Raw genomic sequence first — 20,926 nt, 5'->3', positions numbered from 1 at the left:
CCTGCAGCATCAGATCTTCAAAGGGATGGGAAACATTTCCAAAAATATCCATTTTCCCATGTTCCTCCAGGAGGACTGCTCAGCTCAGCAATTAGATGAGGAAGTTGGCTCCTCCCTGGCAACAAGCCCTTATGTGTGAGGCTTGTTTTCCTTCAGGGTCAGTTGGTCCCTCTGGGTCAAAGCCTGCTGCTTCCAATGGTCCAGCCTGGGAATGTGCTCCAGACACCCTTATGCTAGACGGGGGTGGGGCAAGGGAAGCTGTTGAACAAAGATGATTCTTATAAAATCTCCACCTGCACCTCTTTGGATAGAGACAAGTAATAGGTCCTATTATGTAAGGTTATATAAATACAACTCAGAGACAACAATAATAAACACAGGACGGACACCATATGTCCAGTATGCTTCCAACTGCTAACTAAAAATACTAACCCAAGCCGGGCGGTGGTGGCGCACGCCTTTAATCCCAGCCCTCGGGAGGCAGAGGCAGGCGGATCTCTGTGAGTTCGAGGCCAGCCTGGTCTACAAGAGCTAGTTCCAGGACAGGCTCTAAAAAAGCTGCAGAGAAACCCTGTCTCGAAAAACCAAAAAAAAAAAAAAAAAAAAAAAAAAAAAATACTAACCCAAAGAGGCCAGAGTGTCGCAAGATAGGGAAGCTGAGCAGTCAAGTGACTCACCCAAGGCCACTCAGCTTGTGTAAGGGTGGTGCCAGCCTTTAATCCCAGACTCAGTAACTCTAGGACCCTGTTCTGAACCCTCCTTTGGGCTTCCTCTCTCTGCTTTATGCTCTCCCTAACCATCTCTGCCCTAAGCCCCTTTCTCTGCTGACATTCCAAGCAGCCTCTGGTTGATGCTGTAATCAGTCCCCTTGTTCTTGGCTTCATGTCCCCACAGATATCCCAGAGCATCCTCATCATGAGCCCCTTGGGGATCAGCTCTTATTTAACACCAATAAAGAGCCTGTGGCCTCATTTCCAACTCGGCGCAGATCATAGCTTTGCCTAGGATTCAGATCTGTTCACGGTGAGGCCCAACAGAGCTGGGAAAATCCATAAAGATAATTTTCCCCATCAGGTCGCTGCAGCTAGAGCAGCTTCTGAGGTAAGAGAGAAGTCCACAGCCTTTCAGCTTGGAAGGTCAAACCAGCTCCCTCTGTTGAGGCAGCATCAATTCCCCTGATCCCTCATTCTGCATCTCTGGTCCTGATGCTGCCAATAGAGGCAGCTCCTAGGCTGATGGGCCTCAGAGGTCAACTGAAGCATCTCCACCTTTGGAGATGAATGGAGGGACCGAGAGGCACTCCAACTGCTCAGCCACAGCTGAGTTATGCCTTTGGCCCCCCTGTAAGGTCTTCAAGCCAAGGGACTGGGGCTCTGGCAGCTTCCCCAGCCCTCTTCCAGCCTGTGGGTCAGTTGGAGCCACAAAGTGGACTCCAGCCAAGAGAGACACCAGTGGAAATGACTCAGAGCTCAGTTTCTTCTATGAGCAGTGCTGCTTAGTACTGATGCCAGAGAAATGCAGATGAGGGAGGGGGACAGCACAGGAGGGGAGCAGAGTGTGACTCCTTGATCTCCATCCCTAGTGGATCCCCCAGCTCTGCTACCCAAGGCACTATCCAGGAAATGGATAAAAGGGGTTCTTCGGGCAATCCTGTGTTCCAAGGCTCTAAAGCTAAGTAGAGAAGCCCTAACTGCCCCGCCAAGCCTCCTTAGGAGGTGAACTTCTAGCTACAGCCCAGTCTGACAGTGACACAAGAGCCCCCTCCCCCCCGCCATCTGTCCTTTTCTACCAAAAAGGCCTCCCTGTATAGTCTCCAACATAAGGCATGCTATGGAGAAGTGGTACTATTGGGACCTTCTGTAAGTCTGACCCATGCGAAACACCTAATATGTGAACTCCACACAGAGAGATCAACCCAAGGAACCTCAACATTTAAACCACCCCTGTGAGCAGTCACTATGTATCATCCACCAGATCTGCCTGGCCGCGAATCTTTTTTTTTTTTAAATATTTATTTATTTATGATGTATACAATATTCTGTCTGTGTGTATGCCTGCACGCCAGAAGAGGGCACCAGACCCCATTAGAGATGGTTGTGAGCCACCATGTGGTTGCTGGGAATTGAACTCAGGACCTTTAGAAGAGCAGGCAATGCTCTTAACCTCTGAGCCATCTCTCCAGCCCCCCGCGAATCTTTTTTAAAGTCAGTCTCACTATGTATCCCTGGCTGGCCTGGAACTCACTATGTAGACCAGGCTAACCTCGAACTTGCAGAGATCTGCCTGCTGCTGTCTCCTGAGTGACAAGATTTAAGGCATACGTACACCACCACTTCCGTGTATCTCAAGTCGCAGGATCTGTCATTCTCTGTTGTCATGCAGGACCCCAAACGAGAACATCTTGGAAGAATAGCAACCAGGAAATTTACCACTGTAGAGCGTTTGTGAGGACATAGGCCTCAGGGGTGAGGGAAGCCCATGATGATGCCAGTTTGGGCTAACAGAGCCAACGCCCTGTGGGAAGCTTGTAGGGAACAGTACCTTTGTGGTACAGGAGGTGGAAAGAGGTGGGACATGGGACAATCAGGAAGCCCCTCCCCCAGTTTTATTCTGGCATTCCCAGGTAGCAGGCCCTGTGCTAGCTCAGATGTGTGAACAGACAGATGTCTCTTCTGTCATGGTTTTCTTCTTTTCCCAGACAATGGCTACCGGGAGTGCCTGGCCAACGGCAGCTGGGCAGCCCGCGTGAATTACTCCGAGTGCCAGGAGATTCTCAACGAAGAGGTGAGAATAGGCTGCCATACTGAGGGAGCAGGCCAGGGCCACCAGCACAAGCTGGGTGCCTGCCACATGGCCAGTTGGGGCCTGGGAACTTTTCAGAAGCTGGTATTGAGACTCTGCCATAGGGAAGCTGGTGGGGAGCCACTGGGGTGCCAAGGATAGTGAATTCAGTCCTGGTCCCTCTTCTTTCCTTCCTTCTTTCCTTCCTTCCTTCCTTCCTTCCTTCCTCCCTCCCTCCCTCCCTCCCTTCCTTCCTCCCTTCTCTTCCCTACCCCTCCCTCTCTCCTTTCTTCCCTCCCTTCTTGCCTCCCTCTTTCTTTCCCCACATCCCTACCCCTTCCTCCTTCTCTCCCCCCTTCCCTCTCTCATTCATCTTTGGCTGCTTTCACTGGGTGTGGGACAAGGCTGGGGTGCAGTCAAGCCAGACAGTAGCTGGATCACACCAAACAGTGACATCAAGGTCCAGCCCTGGGGCCTATGTCAGAGCCAAGGCTGGAAGTGGGGCGATGATTCACTTTGAAAAAGCCCCAGAGATGCTTTACAAAACATCAATGGTTTTGAACAGCTGTTGCTTACATGGAATGCAAAATTTAAAAGGTACAGATGGGAATACAGCAAGAAGAGCCCCCCTCCTATTGCTATCCCTAGCCAGTTTCTCACGTGTTCTGTGTGTACGAGTCAGTGTGTCTCTACATAATGTTTTTGGCTTTAACCAAACTTCACCCGTTAAACAAACTACTTGACGCTTGCTTCCTCCTGTAGTCATCTATCCCAGAGATTGTTCCCTGTCAGTTTAGAGCAAGCATCTTCATTCTCTTTATATTTGTATCATATCCACTCTCCAGATGTGCCAGTCTTTAGTCTCAGTCTTTGGTTTTTACAGTCTTTGGAAGGTGCATGGATGTGTGGGTTCCTCTGTCACTGCCTCTACCTACCGTCACCCTTACCCCATCTATGGGGTCAGGCTGTCAGGTCCCTGTGCTGCAGGAAGGAGGAAGACAGACTGGTCCAGAGGATCCTGGGAATTCCATCATCTGAAAGTCTGAGTTAGAAAGGAACTTAGAGACCCTCCATCTCATCTTGCGATTTCCAGACCTGCTTAATCTCACCTAGAGCACTTGTTCACATACAGGTTCCAGAAGCCCAGCCAGAACCTATAAGGTCAAGCTGCCCAGGGACAACCTGGGAATGGGCATTTTCACATGTGTCTGCGGTATGCTTGTATGTGCATGTTCCTGATCCCATGTATGTGAGTACATGCAAACGTGTGTGCTGTGTGGACACTAGAGGGCATCTTCCCAGATCACTCTCCACTTTACTTACTGAGGCAAAGTCTCTCACTGAACCCAAAGCTCAGTGATTTATTAGTCTAGCTAGGCAGCGTCCCTCGGAGATCCACTGTCTCACCTGCCAAGCCCTGAGACTACAACTGGACCATCATAGGCACTCAACTTTCAAAATTACTTTTATTAGTTTCTATGAGTGTTTTGCCTGCATTCATACCTGTGTATGCTCTGTGTGTGCCTGGTGCCTGAAAAGGCAAAGAGGGTATCAGAAACCCTGGCACCAGCATTATTGACTGTTGTGATTCCCCAAGTAGATGCTGGGATTTGAACCCAGGTCCTCTGGAAGAGCAGCTAGTTCTTAACCACTGAGCCATCACTCCAGCTACCAACTCAGCTTTTATGTGGAGATTTAAACTACAGTCCTCATGCTTGCATAGTAAGCACTTTCCCACAGAACTATATCCCAGAAACTGGTATTTTTAACAGATGCCCCAGGGAGCCTGCAAATGAAGCAAAAGTGGGAAACTCAAGCCTGGAAAGTGGGGAGTAGCATACAATGTCACATAGCCTGGGTGTGAATGTGCACTGAAGTCATAGATCGGAACCAGGTACCTACTGAAGCAAGGTGGATGGGGGCAGTAGCTTGCCCCACCCCAGCTTCAAGACACCAAACTATTGGACTCCCTGTCTTCTTCTAGACACCATGAAGACAGGTCAGTTTTGGCAAAAAGAAAAGAAAAGATGTCAAGCTGCTGTCCTATTAGGTGGGAAGTTCCTCAGCATGCAGCATGAGGGTTATCTGGCATCTTGGATCCAATGAGGCCTAGCCAGCAGTTGTCTGACCCTGACCCCGCTGTGAGCCAACTTGAGCAGGCCTAGGCTGGGAGAGGGTCAGAGCCCCACTAGGAAGCAGGTGTGCCAGCAAATGGTAGGATAGGAGACTCCTTCTTCAGCCTATAGTAGAGGAGGCAGCAGGAAAGAGATGGGGCCTTTGCTCTTAAAGCTGCAGTTCCTGTCCAGGGATGGATGGTACAGATGGGAATATGTTGGCAAAGCAGAAGTCTTCTGGCCCTCCCTACTGCTGCTACCTAACTGCAAGATTAATGGCAGCATCTGATGCCTCTCCAGCTGCCCTACAATGAGACTGACACCCCAATACCAATGCAACCATATGCCCTTGGATTTGGGCAAAGCTGGAGTCTCCGCAGTTGCTCCTACTTCAACCTCCCAACCTGCCTCTGAGTCTCCTGCCTCAGGATTCCCACCTCCCTGCTCTAACTTAATCCCCTTTCTTCTGGTTGGCTGATGGGGGGCTCCCAGAAGCTTCCCTTCTCCCTGCCCTATCAAGATGAGAGTCTCCCCTCCTTCCATCAGCAAGGTTAGGTAAGGAGACTTGAAGTATCCTTCTTTGGCAGTGTGCTTGGGGCAGCATTGGCCTGGGGATGGCCAGTTTGAGGTCTGGAGATGTTTGATGGTGTGCCCATGGGCTGTGATCTTGAGCAAGGAACTTCCTTGAAATTCCTCACAAGGCTAAGAATAACTCAGCCCTTGGATCCTGGTGGGAGGGAGAGGGTATTAGCTTGAACCTTGGTAAAGAAAGAAGATTCATCCTCCCACCATGCCTGAGTCGTCCACCAGGAAGTCAGAATAGATGTCAGTGTAACTGAGAGAAGGTGACATTGGTGGGGAAACCCCAGGCACCATGGGTCCTGCTTTGTCAGGACTGAGACCCACATATACCATGCAGTGACCCAACCCTGCCTGATTCTCTTCTATCTGGCTCTGCTGCTCTTCCCTGGCCACCCCTGCTGGCCTGGTTGTATGTTTGCCCTTAGTTACCAGTTCCTTTAGTGGAATCTCCATCTCTAGTGCCAGCCCCTAGCCTCCAAGGCTCTCTGCCCACTCAAATTTACAAAGAGGCAGGCATCTAGCTGGATGAGCAGCAGGTTGCTCAGCTCTGAGCCTAGGATTAGCCCGGATCAAGTACAAGGGTGGGGGTGGGGTGCAAATAAAGGGTCTGTCTTAGTTACTTTTCTATTGTAACAAAAGTGAGGCAATTTACAAAAGTATCAGTCTTTAATCCCAGTTCCAGAGGGTTCATGACCATCACAGCTGGGAGAATGACAGCAAAGAGCCAGGCATAGCGCAGGAGCAATAACTTATATCTTGAAGCACAACCATGAAGCAGACAGAACTAAGAATGGTGTGGACTTTTGAAACCTTAAAGCCCACCCCCAGTGACACACTTCCTCTAACAAGGCCACACCTCCTAATCCTTCCCAAACAGTTCCACCAGCTGGGGACCAAACAGTCAAACATAAGAGCTTTTAGGAGTTATTCTCCTCCAAATTACCATCGGGACCTCAGAAGGCTGCCTGAGAAGTGGCACCTCTGAGGGCATGGAGACAGCAGGTGCAGAGATCTGTCCACAGTGGGCACCTCAGCTGGGAAGCTTGACTCATCTGGGCCAGGGATGGCACCAAGCCCCCCAGGACCACCCTGCCTGCACTAACTTGTTTCCTGGAGCTCCGCCCACAAAGTGACCCGTTACAGTGTCCTCAACTATTATCTGTTCCCCTGATACTTAGAAACACTGTCTCCTCTCCACACCCGCTGAGCACAGGGTCTCAAGCTCATCCTGGGAGGGTGCAGTGGAGACGTGAAAGGGACTCTGTGAGCTTATGAGCCAGGGGTCAGGGCTGGAGGTGGGGCAGTAATTGGAATGGGCCACTAGAATGTTCAGATGCTCAGCAACTTCCTGGGCTTCTTGCTAAAGGAAAGGTTCTGATTCTGTGGTGCTGGGGCGGAGCTTGACTGCCTCTCTCAAGATGTCCGCCAACTCTCAGCCTCTGATGTTGGCTTAAGGGCCACACTTCAAGAACTAGAGGTACAGACCACTCACAGAAGAGTAAGAGAGGCAGCTCAGGAAGCCAGATGGACAGGAAATGCCACACGTATGATGAGCAGGGATGGGAAATGAGAGAAGTGGGCCACAGGGAAGGAGCTGTGGAGATCTCATTGCTTTCATCCTGACAGGGCATCCAAGCAGGTCTAATGGTGCTGGCCTTTGGGATAAGATGATTTCCTCTGGTCTGGTCAGAATCAGTTCAGCCAGCTTTAACTGCTTGTTAGAGTCCGGTCTTGAGAGCGCAACACTGGTCCCTCTCCAACACCCCACTGTGCCACCCTCCTCAGGGAGCCTGTGGACCTCATCCCTAGATTGGACAGGGAATGAGAGCTACTTAAGCTTCCCGGGATTGGTTCTGTCCACTTGTGCTATGGGAATCCAGTGGCTTTTTGCAGTTCTTGGTGGCTTGTCCCCAGGAACTCAGGGTGTCACTGACATCTGTTGCCAGGAATCCAGGGAGACCATTGGCTGTCTCTTGAGACATTTCCTGGCTGGTCTGTCCAGGTGTCCTTGACAACCTTTTGGGGTGTTACTAGCTTTTCCTTGGGGTACTGCTGGCTGCTTCTCAGGGTATTGCTAGGTGTCTTTCTAGACAGGGCCGACCAGAGCTCTGGTTTGTTAATGAAACTTTCTCATTGTCACTTACTGTTCTTCCTGGGTGACACTGGCTGCATTCATCTCTCAGAGAGTTGGCAACTGTTTTGATCTGGTTTTGCAACTGTAACAGAATACCTAAGATTGAATCTTTTAATTTTTGAGACAAGGTTACATGTGGTGCAAGCTGACCTCAGACATTGTATCTCAATGAGGGGCTGGAGACATGGCTCAACGGTCAAAAGCACTTGCTTTTTGCACATACCCAGGTTCTATTCCAAGCATCCACATGGATTCACAACTGTCTGGTAACCTCAGATCCAGGAGAGCCAGTCCCTCTTCTGACCTCTGCAGGCACCAGGCCCATACTTAGTGCACATGCATACATGCAAACAAAACACTCATAGACATAAAGATAAAATAAATAAATCTAAATGATTATTTAAACTTGACTCCTAAGCCCTGAGTTCCGGGCTTCCAGGCATATGCCACCACGGCTGGTGCTATGAATTGCTAAGAATCGAACCCGAGGCTTCATGCGTGCTAGGCAAGCAGTCTATCAGCTGGGCTACATCCCCAGCTCATGGATCATTTATAATGAGTAGGAAAGTATTGGCTTTTGGTTCAGCTTCATCCAAGGTTAAGGGCTAGCATCTTGCAAAGGGCTTCCCACTGTGTCATCTCATGACAGGAGGCAAAGGAAGGGAAAGCAGATGGGCCTCACATCCTTTTAGAAGGAACCAGATCCTGCAGTGAGGCCCCCACTCTGCTGGGAGGCCCCACATCCAATAGCTCTGTATTGGGCACCGTGTTTCCAGCTCTTTAACTTTCAGGAACACATTCATATCACAGCGGTTGCCATGGCTGGGGGTGTCTCTGTCGCTCTCTCCATGACCTTTGCCCTCCCCACAGCTGTCTTTTTGTTCTGGTCCTCAGATTGCATGTGTGTGGGGCATGAGATGAGTAGGTCCCAGAGCTTGACCCAGCTGGATCTCTGTTCCCTGCAACACTGGACTTTGTTTTTCACTGACCTTAGTGAGGAAAAACACTAGTGAGCCACGCTCTCTCTGCAGAAGTCCCTCCACCAAGATCCTGGACACAGGCTTAGAGCCCCCCATCAAGAGAGTGCCCTTCCCCAGTCCCTGCTTGTCACCCTCATAACCCTATGAGTGGAAGGAGAAAAAGGATCCCAAAAGCCAGGCTGGTCCAGATTCCCATTGCTAAAACTACAGCTTGGATCAGTTGTGTGGCCTTTCCATCCAGAAAACGAGAGTGCAGGGACCATCTCAGTGACGTCACGAGGATTTTGGTCTGGGACCCAGCATACGGTGTGTGCTTAGTAATGACTTCTCTCAAAGTTACCAAGCCGCACCCTGATGAGCAAGTGGAGTGACCAGGGTAGGGGCTCTGACAGAAGAGGCCAGCAAGTCCCTCCTCCCTCTCTCCTCCTAGGCCCTGAGAGAAAGCTGGGATGTGGCAGCAGCTCAGCTCCACAGATGCTGTTATTACCCAGGGGCATCTCAGCATGGATGTGAAAAATTTAATAAAAGGAAATCAAGTGCTGGTTCCAGAAAGGCTTTGCATTTTGCATGTCGGGAGCCTCTGGTAGGATCCTGGCAGCTGCCAAAGGCCCACAGAGACCCTTGGCATTGGAAGGGCAGAATGGACCCCTCTCCTTGCCTTCCTGCCCTGTCTCCACTCACCACCCTGGGGTCCTAGGGCTCCAGAGGTATGAGCTGCTCATGTGATGTCCTGTCTTCCTGGAGCCTAGGACAGGGTGGATGGGGATTTTGCACTGGGACTCTGTAGAGAGCTGAGCACTGGGTACACTGGCTGGTTCCCCCATAAAGTAAGGACCTATCTGTAACAAAAGATGGTTTATAAGATGAAGTTGGTAATCTAGAACAAGTCAGCATCATCTGGGTTTCTTCTTCTGCAAAGAAGTTATGGATGCGTTTCCAGCTTTTCCCACAGAGTCACTTTGAAGCTTCAAGATGAGGAAAGCTCTAAGTGGGAAGGCTTTCGTATGTGTGCCAGTAGCGTGTGGTGAAGATTATTCACAACTGGATAATTAAGAAAGTTAGGGGCCAAAGAGATGGCCCAGTGGGTAAAGGTGCTTGCCACCAAGTGTGAGAAACTGAGTTTAATCTCAAGGACCACCTGGTGGAAGGAGAGGCCTGGCTTGTGCAAGTTGTCCCTAGCTTCCGCACACACGCCATGACACACATGATCACAGTCATGCTCCTACACACATACACACATTGAATAAATAAGTGTAATTAAAATGTTTTGTTTTTTTAAATTAGGAATGGCTAAGGGTGTAGTTCACAGAAGACAGCGCATTCGCCTAGCCTTCTCAAGGCCCTGGGTTCAATTTCTGCTGTCCAGAGAGAGGGGAGGAAGTCTCAGCGGGAGGGAATGAAGAGCTGTTGTTCACTTGGGGCAGCCCATGGCCAGGCAAGGAGTAGGGAAAGGCTCTGGGAATGAGGAATTTGTGTTCTTTCTTTCAGGGTATGTGCACGTTACATGCATGTGTTCATATATATGCACATGCGGCGGGGGAGGGGGGAAGCACATCCATGTGTACCTGTGGAGGTGGATTCAGGGTGTTTTCTTCAATCATTTTCGAGCTGATTTTTTTGAGACAGGGATCTCTTCACTAAACCTGAACTGACAGTGTCGCTGGGGTGGCAGGACAGGACCCCAGGAAGCCACTTGTCTCTGATCCCCTGTTGGAATTACAGCTTCCCACAGTCACACTTGGCTTTCATGTGGGTACCAGGTCCTTGTGCAGCCAGACTCAGGTGTGACCAAGATGGGAACTCAATTCAGAAGTGGATGAGGGATGAGATCCTGGGGGGTGGGGGGGCGGGGAGAGGCTCTGCACCCACCGCAGCCATGGCGTTGGGACAGAATGCGGCATGAACATCTGCGAGCACAGGAGTACATGTGTGGGTGGGAACAGCGTTTGTTAATGTGACACGGGAACTCTGCGTGACATGGCTGCAGCTTCCGTTTATACCAGTCTAACCACACAGCACGGTAGACAGACTGGATTCGTAGACAGACTGACCCAAGTGGTAGCTCATGGCTCACAGTCACTGGGTCACTCTGGAGAAGGGCAAAAGCTATTAGTAGTTCCCACACCCTTCCCCAGCACCTCTCCCTGGTGCTGCCCTCACAGAGCCAGTACTTTCAGTGAGCGCAGAGGTGTGGGTGTGCGGGAGACTCAACTCTGCCCATCTCTCTCTCCTGCCTCAGAAGAAGAGCAAAGTGCACTACCACATCGCGGTCATCATCAACTACCTGGGCCACTGCATCTCCCTGGCAGCCCTCCTGGTGGCCTTTGTCCTCTTTCTGCGTCTCAGGTGAGAGGGCCCAGGAGCTGCCTCCTGCTATCCCCTGGGCCCTTGGGCATGCGCGGGGGAGGCGGAGAAGATGCAAGCATAGCTCTGAGATAGGGGTGCTGAGAAAGGGGTAACCCGCCTCTCCTTGAGTAGTAGGGAGTAGCATCCACGGGAATTTCTGGTCTCTCAGGACCTCCGGCAGACTCACATCCGTCCTTCCCCCCAACAGCTGCCGGGACAAGGAGAGTGAGGTAGGACAAAGCCCAGGCTCACCCGTGTTACCCCTAAAGCTGGTCCTCATCCCTCTTGGGGCTCTCAGAGAGGTAGACCCCAAGAGGTGAGAGTTCTACAGAGTGGCATTCCTGACTCAAGGTTAGGTTGCCATGGCCCAAGTGATAAGAAAAAGTTGGGAGCAGGTAGGACCAGGACCAGAAAGTTGAGAGGGCACTTACTGTTGAAGGACCTTTTTGCCAGCCCTCTGCCTCTCAGTCCTGGAGTGTGGAGAACAAAGGGGGATCCCTGACCACATCAGCTCTGACAAGAGCAGGTGTCTTGGTGGCCCCAGATAGACTTTGTGGAGCTCAGGCCGACCTGTCAGCCCCACTCACTCCAAGCTTTAGTTCCTCCATCTTGTGTCTGGGCTGGGGTGATATCAGCATCATCCCTCCTTCTCTCCTTCCATTGCTGTTGCCGCCTTCCCTCTCCTGCTGCCCCAGGAGCATCCGATGCCTGAGAAACATCATCCACTGGAACCTCATCTCGGCTTTCATACTGCGCAATGCCACATGGTTTGTGGTCCAGCTCACCATGAACCCCGAGGTCCACCAGAGCAATGTGGTGCGTCCCAGCTAGAGAGACAGAAAAGGCTGAGCCTGGGTCAGAGGAGCTAGAGTGGGGTTATCCTGCAGAAGAGCTAGGCCTGGGGCTGGGGTTCTTCCAGAGGACCCGAGTGGAACCAAGTTCAATTCCCAGCAGCCAGATGGCAGCTCACAACTGTCTGTAGCCCCAGTTCCAGGGCATCTGACATCTTCATACCCATGCACATAAATTTTTTTAAAAGGTGGGGGATGCGGGTGTGGGTATCCACAGAACAAGAGCAGGAACCCCAAAGAGTCTGGGGGTGGGGCACTGTTACTGATGCCCTCTCCAAGCTCATTGTCCTTTCTGGTTGGGGCAGGGATGGTGCAGGCTGGTGACGGCTGCCTACAACTACTTCCACGTCACCAACTTCTTCTGGATGTTTGGTGAGGGCTGCTACCTACACACCGCCATTGTGCTCACCTACTCCACCGACCGGCTGCGCAAATGGATGTTCGTCTGCATCGGCTGGGGTGAGCTGGGTCAGCCCCGCACCAGCATCTCCTTACGTGGACTGGCCGGGTCAGGAGGGTGGGGCTTGCACCCCTCTTAGGGGTGAGAGTCGTGGGATCCCCATGAAGGAAGCATCAGAGCTCAACTCCCAGAAATCCCTGCTCTTCTGCAGGCCCTGGACTGCCCTGGGGTCTTCTATCAAAGGGCTCAATGGCAGCCCCCTCTCTCCCTCAGGTGTACCTTTCCCCATCATTGTGGCATGGGCCATCGGGAAGCTGTACTACGACAATGAAAAGTAAGTCACTTTGTGAGGTCAGAGTCTCTCTTCAGCACAGTCCCCAGGGGATTTTGGTCATTGTCCTGTAAGGGCAGTGACTTCTGCATCAACAAAGGCAGAGCTGAGCACTGGCCTCAATTCAAGGATCCTTTCCAGTGCTCTGCCAAAGGTGGAGCCAGACACCCAGGGTCCCTCCCTGTCTGTCACCTGTCCAAAGGTGGAGCCAGACAGCCGGGGTCCCTCCCTGTCTGTCACCTGTCCAAAGGTGGAGCCAGACAGCCGGGGTCCCTCCCTGTCTGTCACCTGTCCAAAGGTGAAGCCAGACAGCCAGGGTCCTGGCCTGTCACCAGTCCAAAGGTGGAACCAGACAGCCAGGGTTCCTCTAGGCCTGTCACCTGTCAGGCAGCCCAGGTTCTGAATTGTGCCATCACTAAGTAGCTATGTGGCCTTGGGGCTGTCACAGCAGGCCTTGTTTTCCTCATCTGTGAAATGGGCATCGTCACAAGCTGCAACTTCAGAGCTGTAGTGAGGGTGAAGTGCATCCGTGCATACTAAGCATATAGACGTGGCACCCAGGAAATGCTGCACAAATGCTTGTTACCATCAAGACGTGTTTTACAGTAAGATTATATGGGCTTAATAGAAACTGGTCCAGGTGGTTTCAAAGACTCGTCCAGCTCCTCTCGGGTTGTTTGTAAAGGAGACTCGGGCATTCCCAGTCAGTCCTGAAGTCGCGGCTTGGCATGTGTGGGGGAATCCTATGGGCAGACCTAGAAAGTTCTCTCCCTCAGAACTCTCTGCTATGGGACTGAGGTGTGGCCTGGGTAACAGGGTGGTTCCAGTGTGAAGCTGAGATTGGGAACTTCACAGAAAGACAGAGAAGCGGGGAAGAGCCAGGCAAGGCTGAAACCATAAGCATCCCCCCCCATCCCTGCTGGCTGACTGGTTGACTGGGGGTTCACGGTGGCAGGTCCTCCCCTCCCTTCACTGGGCTGCACCAGAAGTCTGGAAGAGCATCACCCACATTTGTGAAAGCAGGGTTCCTTCTGCCTCAGGCTGGAGGGTTTGCACAGCAGCAGGGTAGGCGGCAGGCTGCAGGGAGTCAGTTGGTTCACTGAAGTGGGTGTGGGGTGTCCCCGGGATCCTCCTGGGAATTCCTGGATGGGGGTGCCTGTGCTTTGTAGGACATGAAAATGTGAGGCAGAAGATGGGGGTGGAGGAGGGGGAATCAGAAGGAAGAGAGAGGCAAGGTAATCCCTGTTACACGTATTCCCACCCTGGAGCAGAAAGGGTACTACTGCTTAAAAGAAAGTTAGGTCTGAGCAGCCCTGAGCCCCATCTGGTGGACAGATGCCAGCAGTGCAGTGGGAGGATTCTGGGTGTGCGAACATAGGGGGAAGGTAAGCAGAGAGGCACTGGGGCCCCAGTTTGGAGCTCACAACAGTGATGTACGACCGGAATAGTGTTAAACAAGCTTGTTACAGCCAAAAGGTCACCTATACAAACTTCATGTTCTGGTTTGCAGAAGCATCCACGGCAAGTCCATATGCCCGTAAGGACACAGGACTTCTGATTTGCCCTGTCTCCACCTACTCCATCGAGCTTGCTGCAGGGCAGCTCAGGAGCCTGCAAGGCAGCCCATCTCTGCTGTAGGTGTTAGCTGTGAAATCTTCCCTGCACAGGCTGCTCTCAAGAAATTGCGGCAGGGCAGTGAGCATATTAACCACTGCCAGAGTCCCTGAGTGGGCGCCAGACACAGCAGTGCTAGGTCAGGCTCCAGGCTGTTTCTGGCTGCTGTTTTGAGAATTATTTCCCTGAGAAATACAAACAAGCATCTACCCCTTCCTTTTAGGGGTCCAATGACAAACTCAAAGCAATTCACAGAAGTCCATCTGGGGAAACCAGGAGGTTCACTGGGATTACTTACAGGGCGTAGGTTAGAGTTTATTTATAGGAACATCGGTGACCTCAAAGTAGCCACACCACTAGGTCTCCCCACAGAATGGGTAATGACTTCCCTGTGGCCACATAAATGGAGTCTCACCTCCAATTAACGCTATAAACGTTAGTACCTCCTGCGACATGAGGCTATGTGCAGTCAGGGCAGAATTATATACAAGAAGTATAGGAGGAAATGGCTGGACTCTCAGGCAAGGGTCCACTGACCCTCCCTCCCTACTCGCCTTTCTGTGAGGGAATGTCAACAGTCGGACCCAACTTGAAGGTCTCTGTCAGATAGTCACAACTACTTGGATGAGGGTTATAACTGTTCAGGAGCCTTTTTCTCAGACTCTCCCTCCACAGATTGCTCCAAACTTTACATCCCATAGCATGGGGTACCATCCTCTTTGCAGGTAGACAGGGCCACGTCTCTCGGCACAGGGTACCATCCACTCTGCATATAGGATCACTGAGGCACTGAAGCAGAGTCCACTGGCTTGGATTTCTTAGAAATTGGGGTACCTTCTCCTGGCCAATGGCACTGATCCTGCTCTGGTCAAGCACTTCCCTACAGTCAAGCACTCTGCCACTGAAAGGACTGTAATGACCCCTCCCTTCCTTTTCCTTCTGTGACCTTCTAGGTGCTGGTTTGGCAAACGTCCTGGAGTGTACACTGACTACATCTATCAGGGCCCCATGATCCTGGTCCTGCTGGTAAGAGCCTGGGGGAGGTAGCAGGAGACAAGCAAACATGGGGAAGGACAATCTGCCTACCAGGGATAGAGAGGACCTCTACCTAGGTGGCCCCAGAGAGGGAACCTGGGCCAGGAATTTGCTCAAGCGTTAATGAGAGAAGGGGGGAAGAGACGGAGGGGGATGAGAGACTGTGTCAGGAACACCAAGAACAGAGCTGGGAGGACTGAGAGCCTGGCCTGTCCACCATACCCACCTCCATTTCCTGCATATATCCCGGCCACATGTCCCGATCCCTGCTGCCCATCACCACCTCGGCCGCCTATCCTCACTCCTGCTGCTGTGCTCCAATTGCAGATCAACTTTATCTTTCTCTTCAACATTGTCCGCATCCTCATGACCAAACTCCGGGCATCCACCACGTCTGAGACTATTCAGTACAGGTACCTGGCTCCCCAGGGATGCTTCTGAGGGCCCGGCCTCCTCTGAACCTGATCACTTCCAAGCCAGTCGGTCGACCCAGAAGCAGTAGCTCCACCTTCCTAGACATCCCTGAGACCATCTCTCAAACCCATCCCTCTCCCCAGAGCTAACAGCCCCACTCCTTCTGGGTGGCCTGTAACTCTGGCCTCTGTTCCACCCTAGGAAGGCTGTGAAGGCCACTCTGGTGCTGCTGCCCCTGCTGGGCATCACCTACATGCTATTCTTTGTCAACCCAGGAGAGGACGAGGTCTCCAGGATTGTCTTCATCTACTTCAACTCTTTTCTGGAGTCCTTTCAGGTACCACCGTTCTCCCTGAGCCCTGCCACTCCGGCTCCAGGAGGACCATATTTGTGCCTGCGTGGGTGAGGATTCTTCAGGCAGAGGCCCTGAAGTTTAGGGGTGGGGGGCTGGAGCAACCTGGGCTGGTTAGGGACCCTGCTCACCTCTGACTCCCCTCTTCCCTTTAGGGCTTCTTCGTGTCTGTGTTCTACTGTTTTCTGAACAGTGAGGTAAGGACCTACGGCCAGGGCTGAGACTAACAAGATTGGGAACTATCCCCTCATATCTCTTCTGCCCTGGGCTCACTTCCCCCCCTCTTCCTGGGTCCCCACGGGTTGCTGCAGAGAACTTTGAGAAGTCCCTGTCCCTGTCGATCTACATCTGTGAGGACAGCTCCCCCTCTCACTTTAGGCACGGCATGGGTGGTGGCTAGAAGATAGGGTCTCTGTCTTAGAAGTCGGGCAAGGTAGGGGTTCTGTATGGCAAAAGCCAGATGGCACCTTTGTTAAACTAGAAAACTGTGTCCTCTTCCTCACTGGAGGAAACCGGCTCAACAAACACCAAACCAACAGCAGCAATTATGTGCATGTTGCCCCCTACTGTAGAGTCTGTCACTACACCTGAGCAGCTGCTAGCTGGGCTAAGGGAGGGGCGTGTCCTGAGCCCGAGCTCTGATGTGCCCACAGGTCCGCTCCGCTATCCGGAAGAGGTGGCATCGGTGGCAGGACAAGCACTCCATCAGAGCCCGCGTGGCCCGTGCCATGTCCGTCCCCACCTCCCCGACCAGAGTCAGCTTCCACAGCATCAAGCAGTCCTCGGCAGTGTGAGCTACAGACCCAGAGCAGCCCCCGGACCTGAGGCTGGGGCAATGATGCAAGCTCGCAGGCGAGCCTGTCTGCAGAGGCGGTTGGCCTTCCCGTTCCTACCCCTGGGCTGCAGACCGCATCCGGCTGCCTGCTGCCCATTCTTCTTGGAGACCGGGGACTGAGAATCCTGAAGCAGTTTCGTGGACCCTCTGAGAGCTGTCTTCTCCCAGAGCAGCTCACTGAAGATCGGCAGTCTCCAGCAGCTGTGGGGAGGCCACTTGCTACCCCCGGGGCATCATGGGAAACTCTCTTCTGTGATCGTGTCTTTGCTCGCTACTGAGAACCAAGGCCACATGGTCCAGTCAGGAGAGCTGGAGACAGCATTAGAAGTCTGGTGGCTTCAGACAGCATTCCACAGCCGTAGGAGCCACTCCTGAGCCGCCAGAATGCCATCAGCACGGTGGCACTGCCACGGGAAAGCCCTGCCTTGCTGCTTTGCACCCTTGGACATTTACTGTCCTGCAAGCCAATCCAGCTTTCTGTCACTTACCCTCCGCATCAACGGTCCCCTCGCCCCGAACTCACACCTCCTGCCTCCGGATGGCTTCTGATTTGTGAGAAGATGGCAGTTGGGAAGGGGACTGAGTTGTCCATGACGGGGAATCAGAGTGGCCCAGCCTCTGAGGAAGTAGTGGCCCCTGGGTGCCCAGGCCACTGGCTTCATTGGCTGGCCTCTGCAATGTACTCACGGGTTGAGTGACACAAGAAGGGCCCTCTGCTCAAGTTCCCTGAACTGGGACAGGTAGCTCCTGGGACAGCTAGCTGACAGACCCCTTACTCCCGGGTATGGAATGGCCCCGCCCTCTCTGTGTCAGAGGGCTGAGGAGATATAGCAGGACCGAGGTGAAGGGGGGGGGGGGGGGGTATAAATAATATTTATCTTTTCAACACCCTTTGTGAAGGCTTGCACTCTGCTGGGGCTGGGAGTAAGCCGGGGGTGGGGAGCTCTGAGAAGCAGATGTCAGGGACTACTGCATGACCAGAAGCCTGGTCACACTCATGCCGTCCAGGATGAGCCCTGGGGGCTGGTGGCAGGGTGTGAACTCCAGACAGGAAGATACAGGTGTGATCAAGGATGCTTAGTAAGAAACAGCTCCTGGTAAGGAGGTGGTACCTGGAGAGAAGGGCCGTGGACAGTTACCATGGCCGGGACAGACAACTGTAGCAATGAACGGCAGAAGTGGGCCTCGGTTCGATGGAAGAGAATCAGGTAGCAGCTAGGGAGCTGAGCAGCCTAACGGGGCTGGAGACTCCCCAGAAGCAGACATGGGGATGTGGTTGCCAGGGCAATCTCAAGTCAGGACCAGAAGTGGGCAAGGCCAGGCAGGGAGAGAAAGGGAAAGGTCAGACAGCATACACGCGCCATGGCAAGCAGCTGGAACTTTGGCTTGCTGGGGAGCCTGGAGCCTGGAGCACGAGGCACGGAAACTGAGTTGGGAAAGTTATCCACCTACTTTTGATACCCATCGTTCATTGATTTGAGCTGCTCCCAAGGGACATCAGTTGCCCTGCAGTGGCCACATCTGTGTGGCCACAGAGTTGTCCGGTGCAGCACACTGCGGGCCTCTGGAAGCCAGTAGGTGCCTTGTAGACACAGAGGAGACTGGTAGAATTTTCATGAGGGTCTCGGTGCCCCTAGGACATACCTCTGAGTCTCTGGCCAGGGAGAAAGGTCACCTGTGCATGCACACACATACATGCACACAATTACATACATGGGTATGTAGCATGAGATGCCAGGGGCAGACTGAGGTGGCTGTCACTGGAGGGCGCCATCGCTCCTGCTGAGCAGAAGGGGCTGATGGAGGAGGAAGAGGTGGATTCTTGAAGGGCACATGGGGTGTCCTTCCCTGCCTATTACCCAAGCAGAAGTGTGCCCTTAAGTAGGGGTGGGCATGGGTGGCATAGAGAACACCCGGACAGCAATAAGCTGTTGGCTTCTACATCAACTTAGTATTTTGGGGTGGCCTAGGGAGAGCAAGGGACAGCCCTCTCAGATGGCTGCAGGGACCTAAAATGGCTAAGTGTCAAACAGTCACACTGAGATGTTTCTCCACTCTTTTGTCTTTCAACCCGAGCAGAAGAGAGAACAAGGTGTCACACAGTGTGGCATCATGGGGTGTGTCCTAAGGAAACCGGGGTGTCACACAGTTTGGCAGCATGGGGTGTGTCCTGAGGAAACCGAAGGCTGAGGTGTCAGAGAAACAGGGTGTGCCTGAGTGGAGGATAGGTTGAGATGAAGGGTGGGGCCTCCCGTCCAGAGGCCGCTTGAGGTGAGTAGGAACACGAAGCAGGGAGTAGCTGCAGGAGAGTGTGTGGTCCTAGCTTCAGGCAGTGTCTGGGCAGGCACCTCACTGGACATCGGGATGCCGTTCTTCTGCAAGGTTTGGGTGGGGAAAGCGTCCTCTGGCTGTGAGTTGACGCACATCACTACGTGGAAGGACCTGACAGTTGCCATCTGGAGTCACAGGCCCTCTTCAGCCCCAGGGCGGGCCTGTCCCTCATGTTCAAAAGAATGCTGTTCCATGTCACACCTAGGGAATGTGTCTCCTGAGAGCTACCTCCTTGTACAAGATCTCACTTTTCCTGAGGCTATCTTGGTGAACACAGAACAGCAGTGGGAGGAGCCCCCCCCTTCCTGAGGGCAATACAGCCCCCACCCTGGGATTCTGGTTCCCCACCAAGCCTCTGTGCTGATGAGACATTTGCCTTAGGGCTGAGGTAGGATCAGCCAGATCAGGGTAAACCACCTCCTAAGGAGGGAGGGACAGGGGTCTAGAATCCAGATAGTCATACACACCTTAACTGGGGCCACTGTAGGTTGCTTTATAACCTACAGCTATTCTAACATGCTGTCTAATGCTTAACTCAATGGGGAATCAGCCCGTTTTGCAACAGAGGAGCCAAGGCTGAGGATGGAAGACCTGGCTGCATATCTGGGGGTCTTCCCTTCCCAAAGTCCTCCACCCTTGGTTGGGAAGGCCACGACCCACAGAATAGCCCTGGAGCAAATGGGCAGCGGGACCGGCTTAGGGTCTCAGACTGATCACAACTGTGTTGTAAGATTGGCGTCTTCAGTGGCTCACCCAATGTCCAACTGCCAGGCCAGCTGGGGAGGAGAAATTGAGGCTGTGTGCTCAGGGTCTCTTCCCTTCTCTATTCCACTCACCCCCCTCCTTCAGATGATGCTTCATTTCAGACTGTACAGTCCAGGTCACCAGAAGCTACTGTCAGCCTAGTGTTTCCCATCTGGGATCCACGCAGCCCCTGCAGAGGACTCCACTGTCCTCATCTCCTCCAGGTCCACCCATGATTTCAAACTCACCTGTTCGACATCACCAGGCCCAACAGGGGGAGGGAGCCTCTGCAGCAACCGTGCTCCCAGTCCTTGCTGTCAGTGGACACCAGGCCGCAATCAGGGGTCATGCTGCTCTTCAGTCAACCCTGAGAAGCAGGTGCTGTTCTCCCATTTAACAGATGAGAGAATGGAGCCCAGAGAAGATAAGAGGCCTTCCTGAGAGTGGTCAGCAGTGGCATGGCCAGATGAGAACCCAGGCAGCCCCAGATGTTCCTTCCAGTGTGCCACTGTGCACCCCCAAGAGCCCATTGCTCCCTTATCTCCTCCCTTTGGGGACATTCTTCAGCCTCCCAGCCTGCTGACAAGTCGTACTCAGAGATGAACTAGCTGAAAAAGCCCATAACCTCCCAGTGTCCCGGCCTGCCCTGCCTCCACATTCAAGCATGGCTTCCCAGTCCGCTGCTGACACACCAACCCTGCAGATTCTGTAGCTCAGGGTGAAGAAAGCCCTGGACCAGGTGAATTTTACAAAGCTCTCCATGTTCAGGAAACAGTCATGAGATGAGTTCCAGACCTCGAGCCGTCCTCCTGTCCCTCTGTGGGTCCTAGACAGACCCCTATGCCCAGCCTCATTACCCCCTGGACAAGGGCACAGGGCAGGGGCAGGGAAGCTGAGGAATATCCCAAATGCCAAGCTAGGATGGACAACAAGGGGATGTCCCTTCCTCGGCCTTCATTTCTAGGGTGATTGGGAGAAAACGAATACAGGTCCAGATCTGCTCCAGCTGGAAAAGTGTGGGCCCTGAGCCAGCACAAGAGAGAGTCTAGAGCACCCACCCAGTCCCTTCCCCACCTTCTAGA

At 52.8% G+C, this 20,926-nt stretch overlaps 1 protein-coding gene across 1 annotated transcript in view; it reads left to right on the top strand.

Annotated features, from left to right (window-relative positions):
* Positions 1-16,728, top strand: part of Crhr1 (corticotropin releasing hormone receptor 1) — a 33,325-nt gene extending 16,597 nt beyond the window's left edge. The window contains exons 4-13 of the mRNA XM_038327188.1: positions 2,699-2,784; positions 10,831-10,937; positions 11,633-11,753; positions 12,094-12,247; positions 12,462-12,522; positions 15,087-15,159; positions 15,496-15,581; positions 15,784-15,919; positions 16,090-16,131; positions 16,588-16,728. Of these exons, the coding sequence (XP_038183116.1) occupies positions 2,699-2,784; positions 10,831-10,937; positions 11,633-11,753; positions 12,094-12,247; positions 12,462-12,522; positions 15,087-15,159; positions 15,496-15,581; positions 15,784-15,919; positions 16,090-16,131; positions 16,588-16,728 (1,007 nt within the window). The remainder of the gene's footprint in view (positions 1-2,698; positions 2,785-10,830; positions 10,938-11,632; positions 11,754-12,093; positions 12,248-12,461; positions 12,523-15,086; positions 15,160-15,495; positions 15,582-15,783; positions 15,920-16,089; positions 16,132-16,587) is intronic.
* The last annotated feature ends 4,198 nt before the right edge of the window (positions 16,729-20,926 follow it).

This window comes from Arvicola amphibius, chromosome 4 (genome assembly GCF_903992535.2).
Source record: "Arvicola amphibius chromosome 4, mArvAmp1.2, whole genome shotgun sequence".
NCBI classification, from domain to species: Eukaryota; Metazoa; Chordata; class Mammalia; order Rodentia; family Cricetidae; genus Arvicola; species Arvicola amphibius.
Note: the sequence above shows the minus strand (reverse complement) of the source record. Positions and strands in the feature narration are given on the sequence as shown.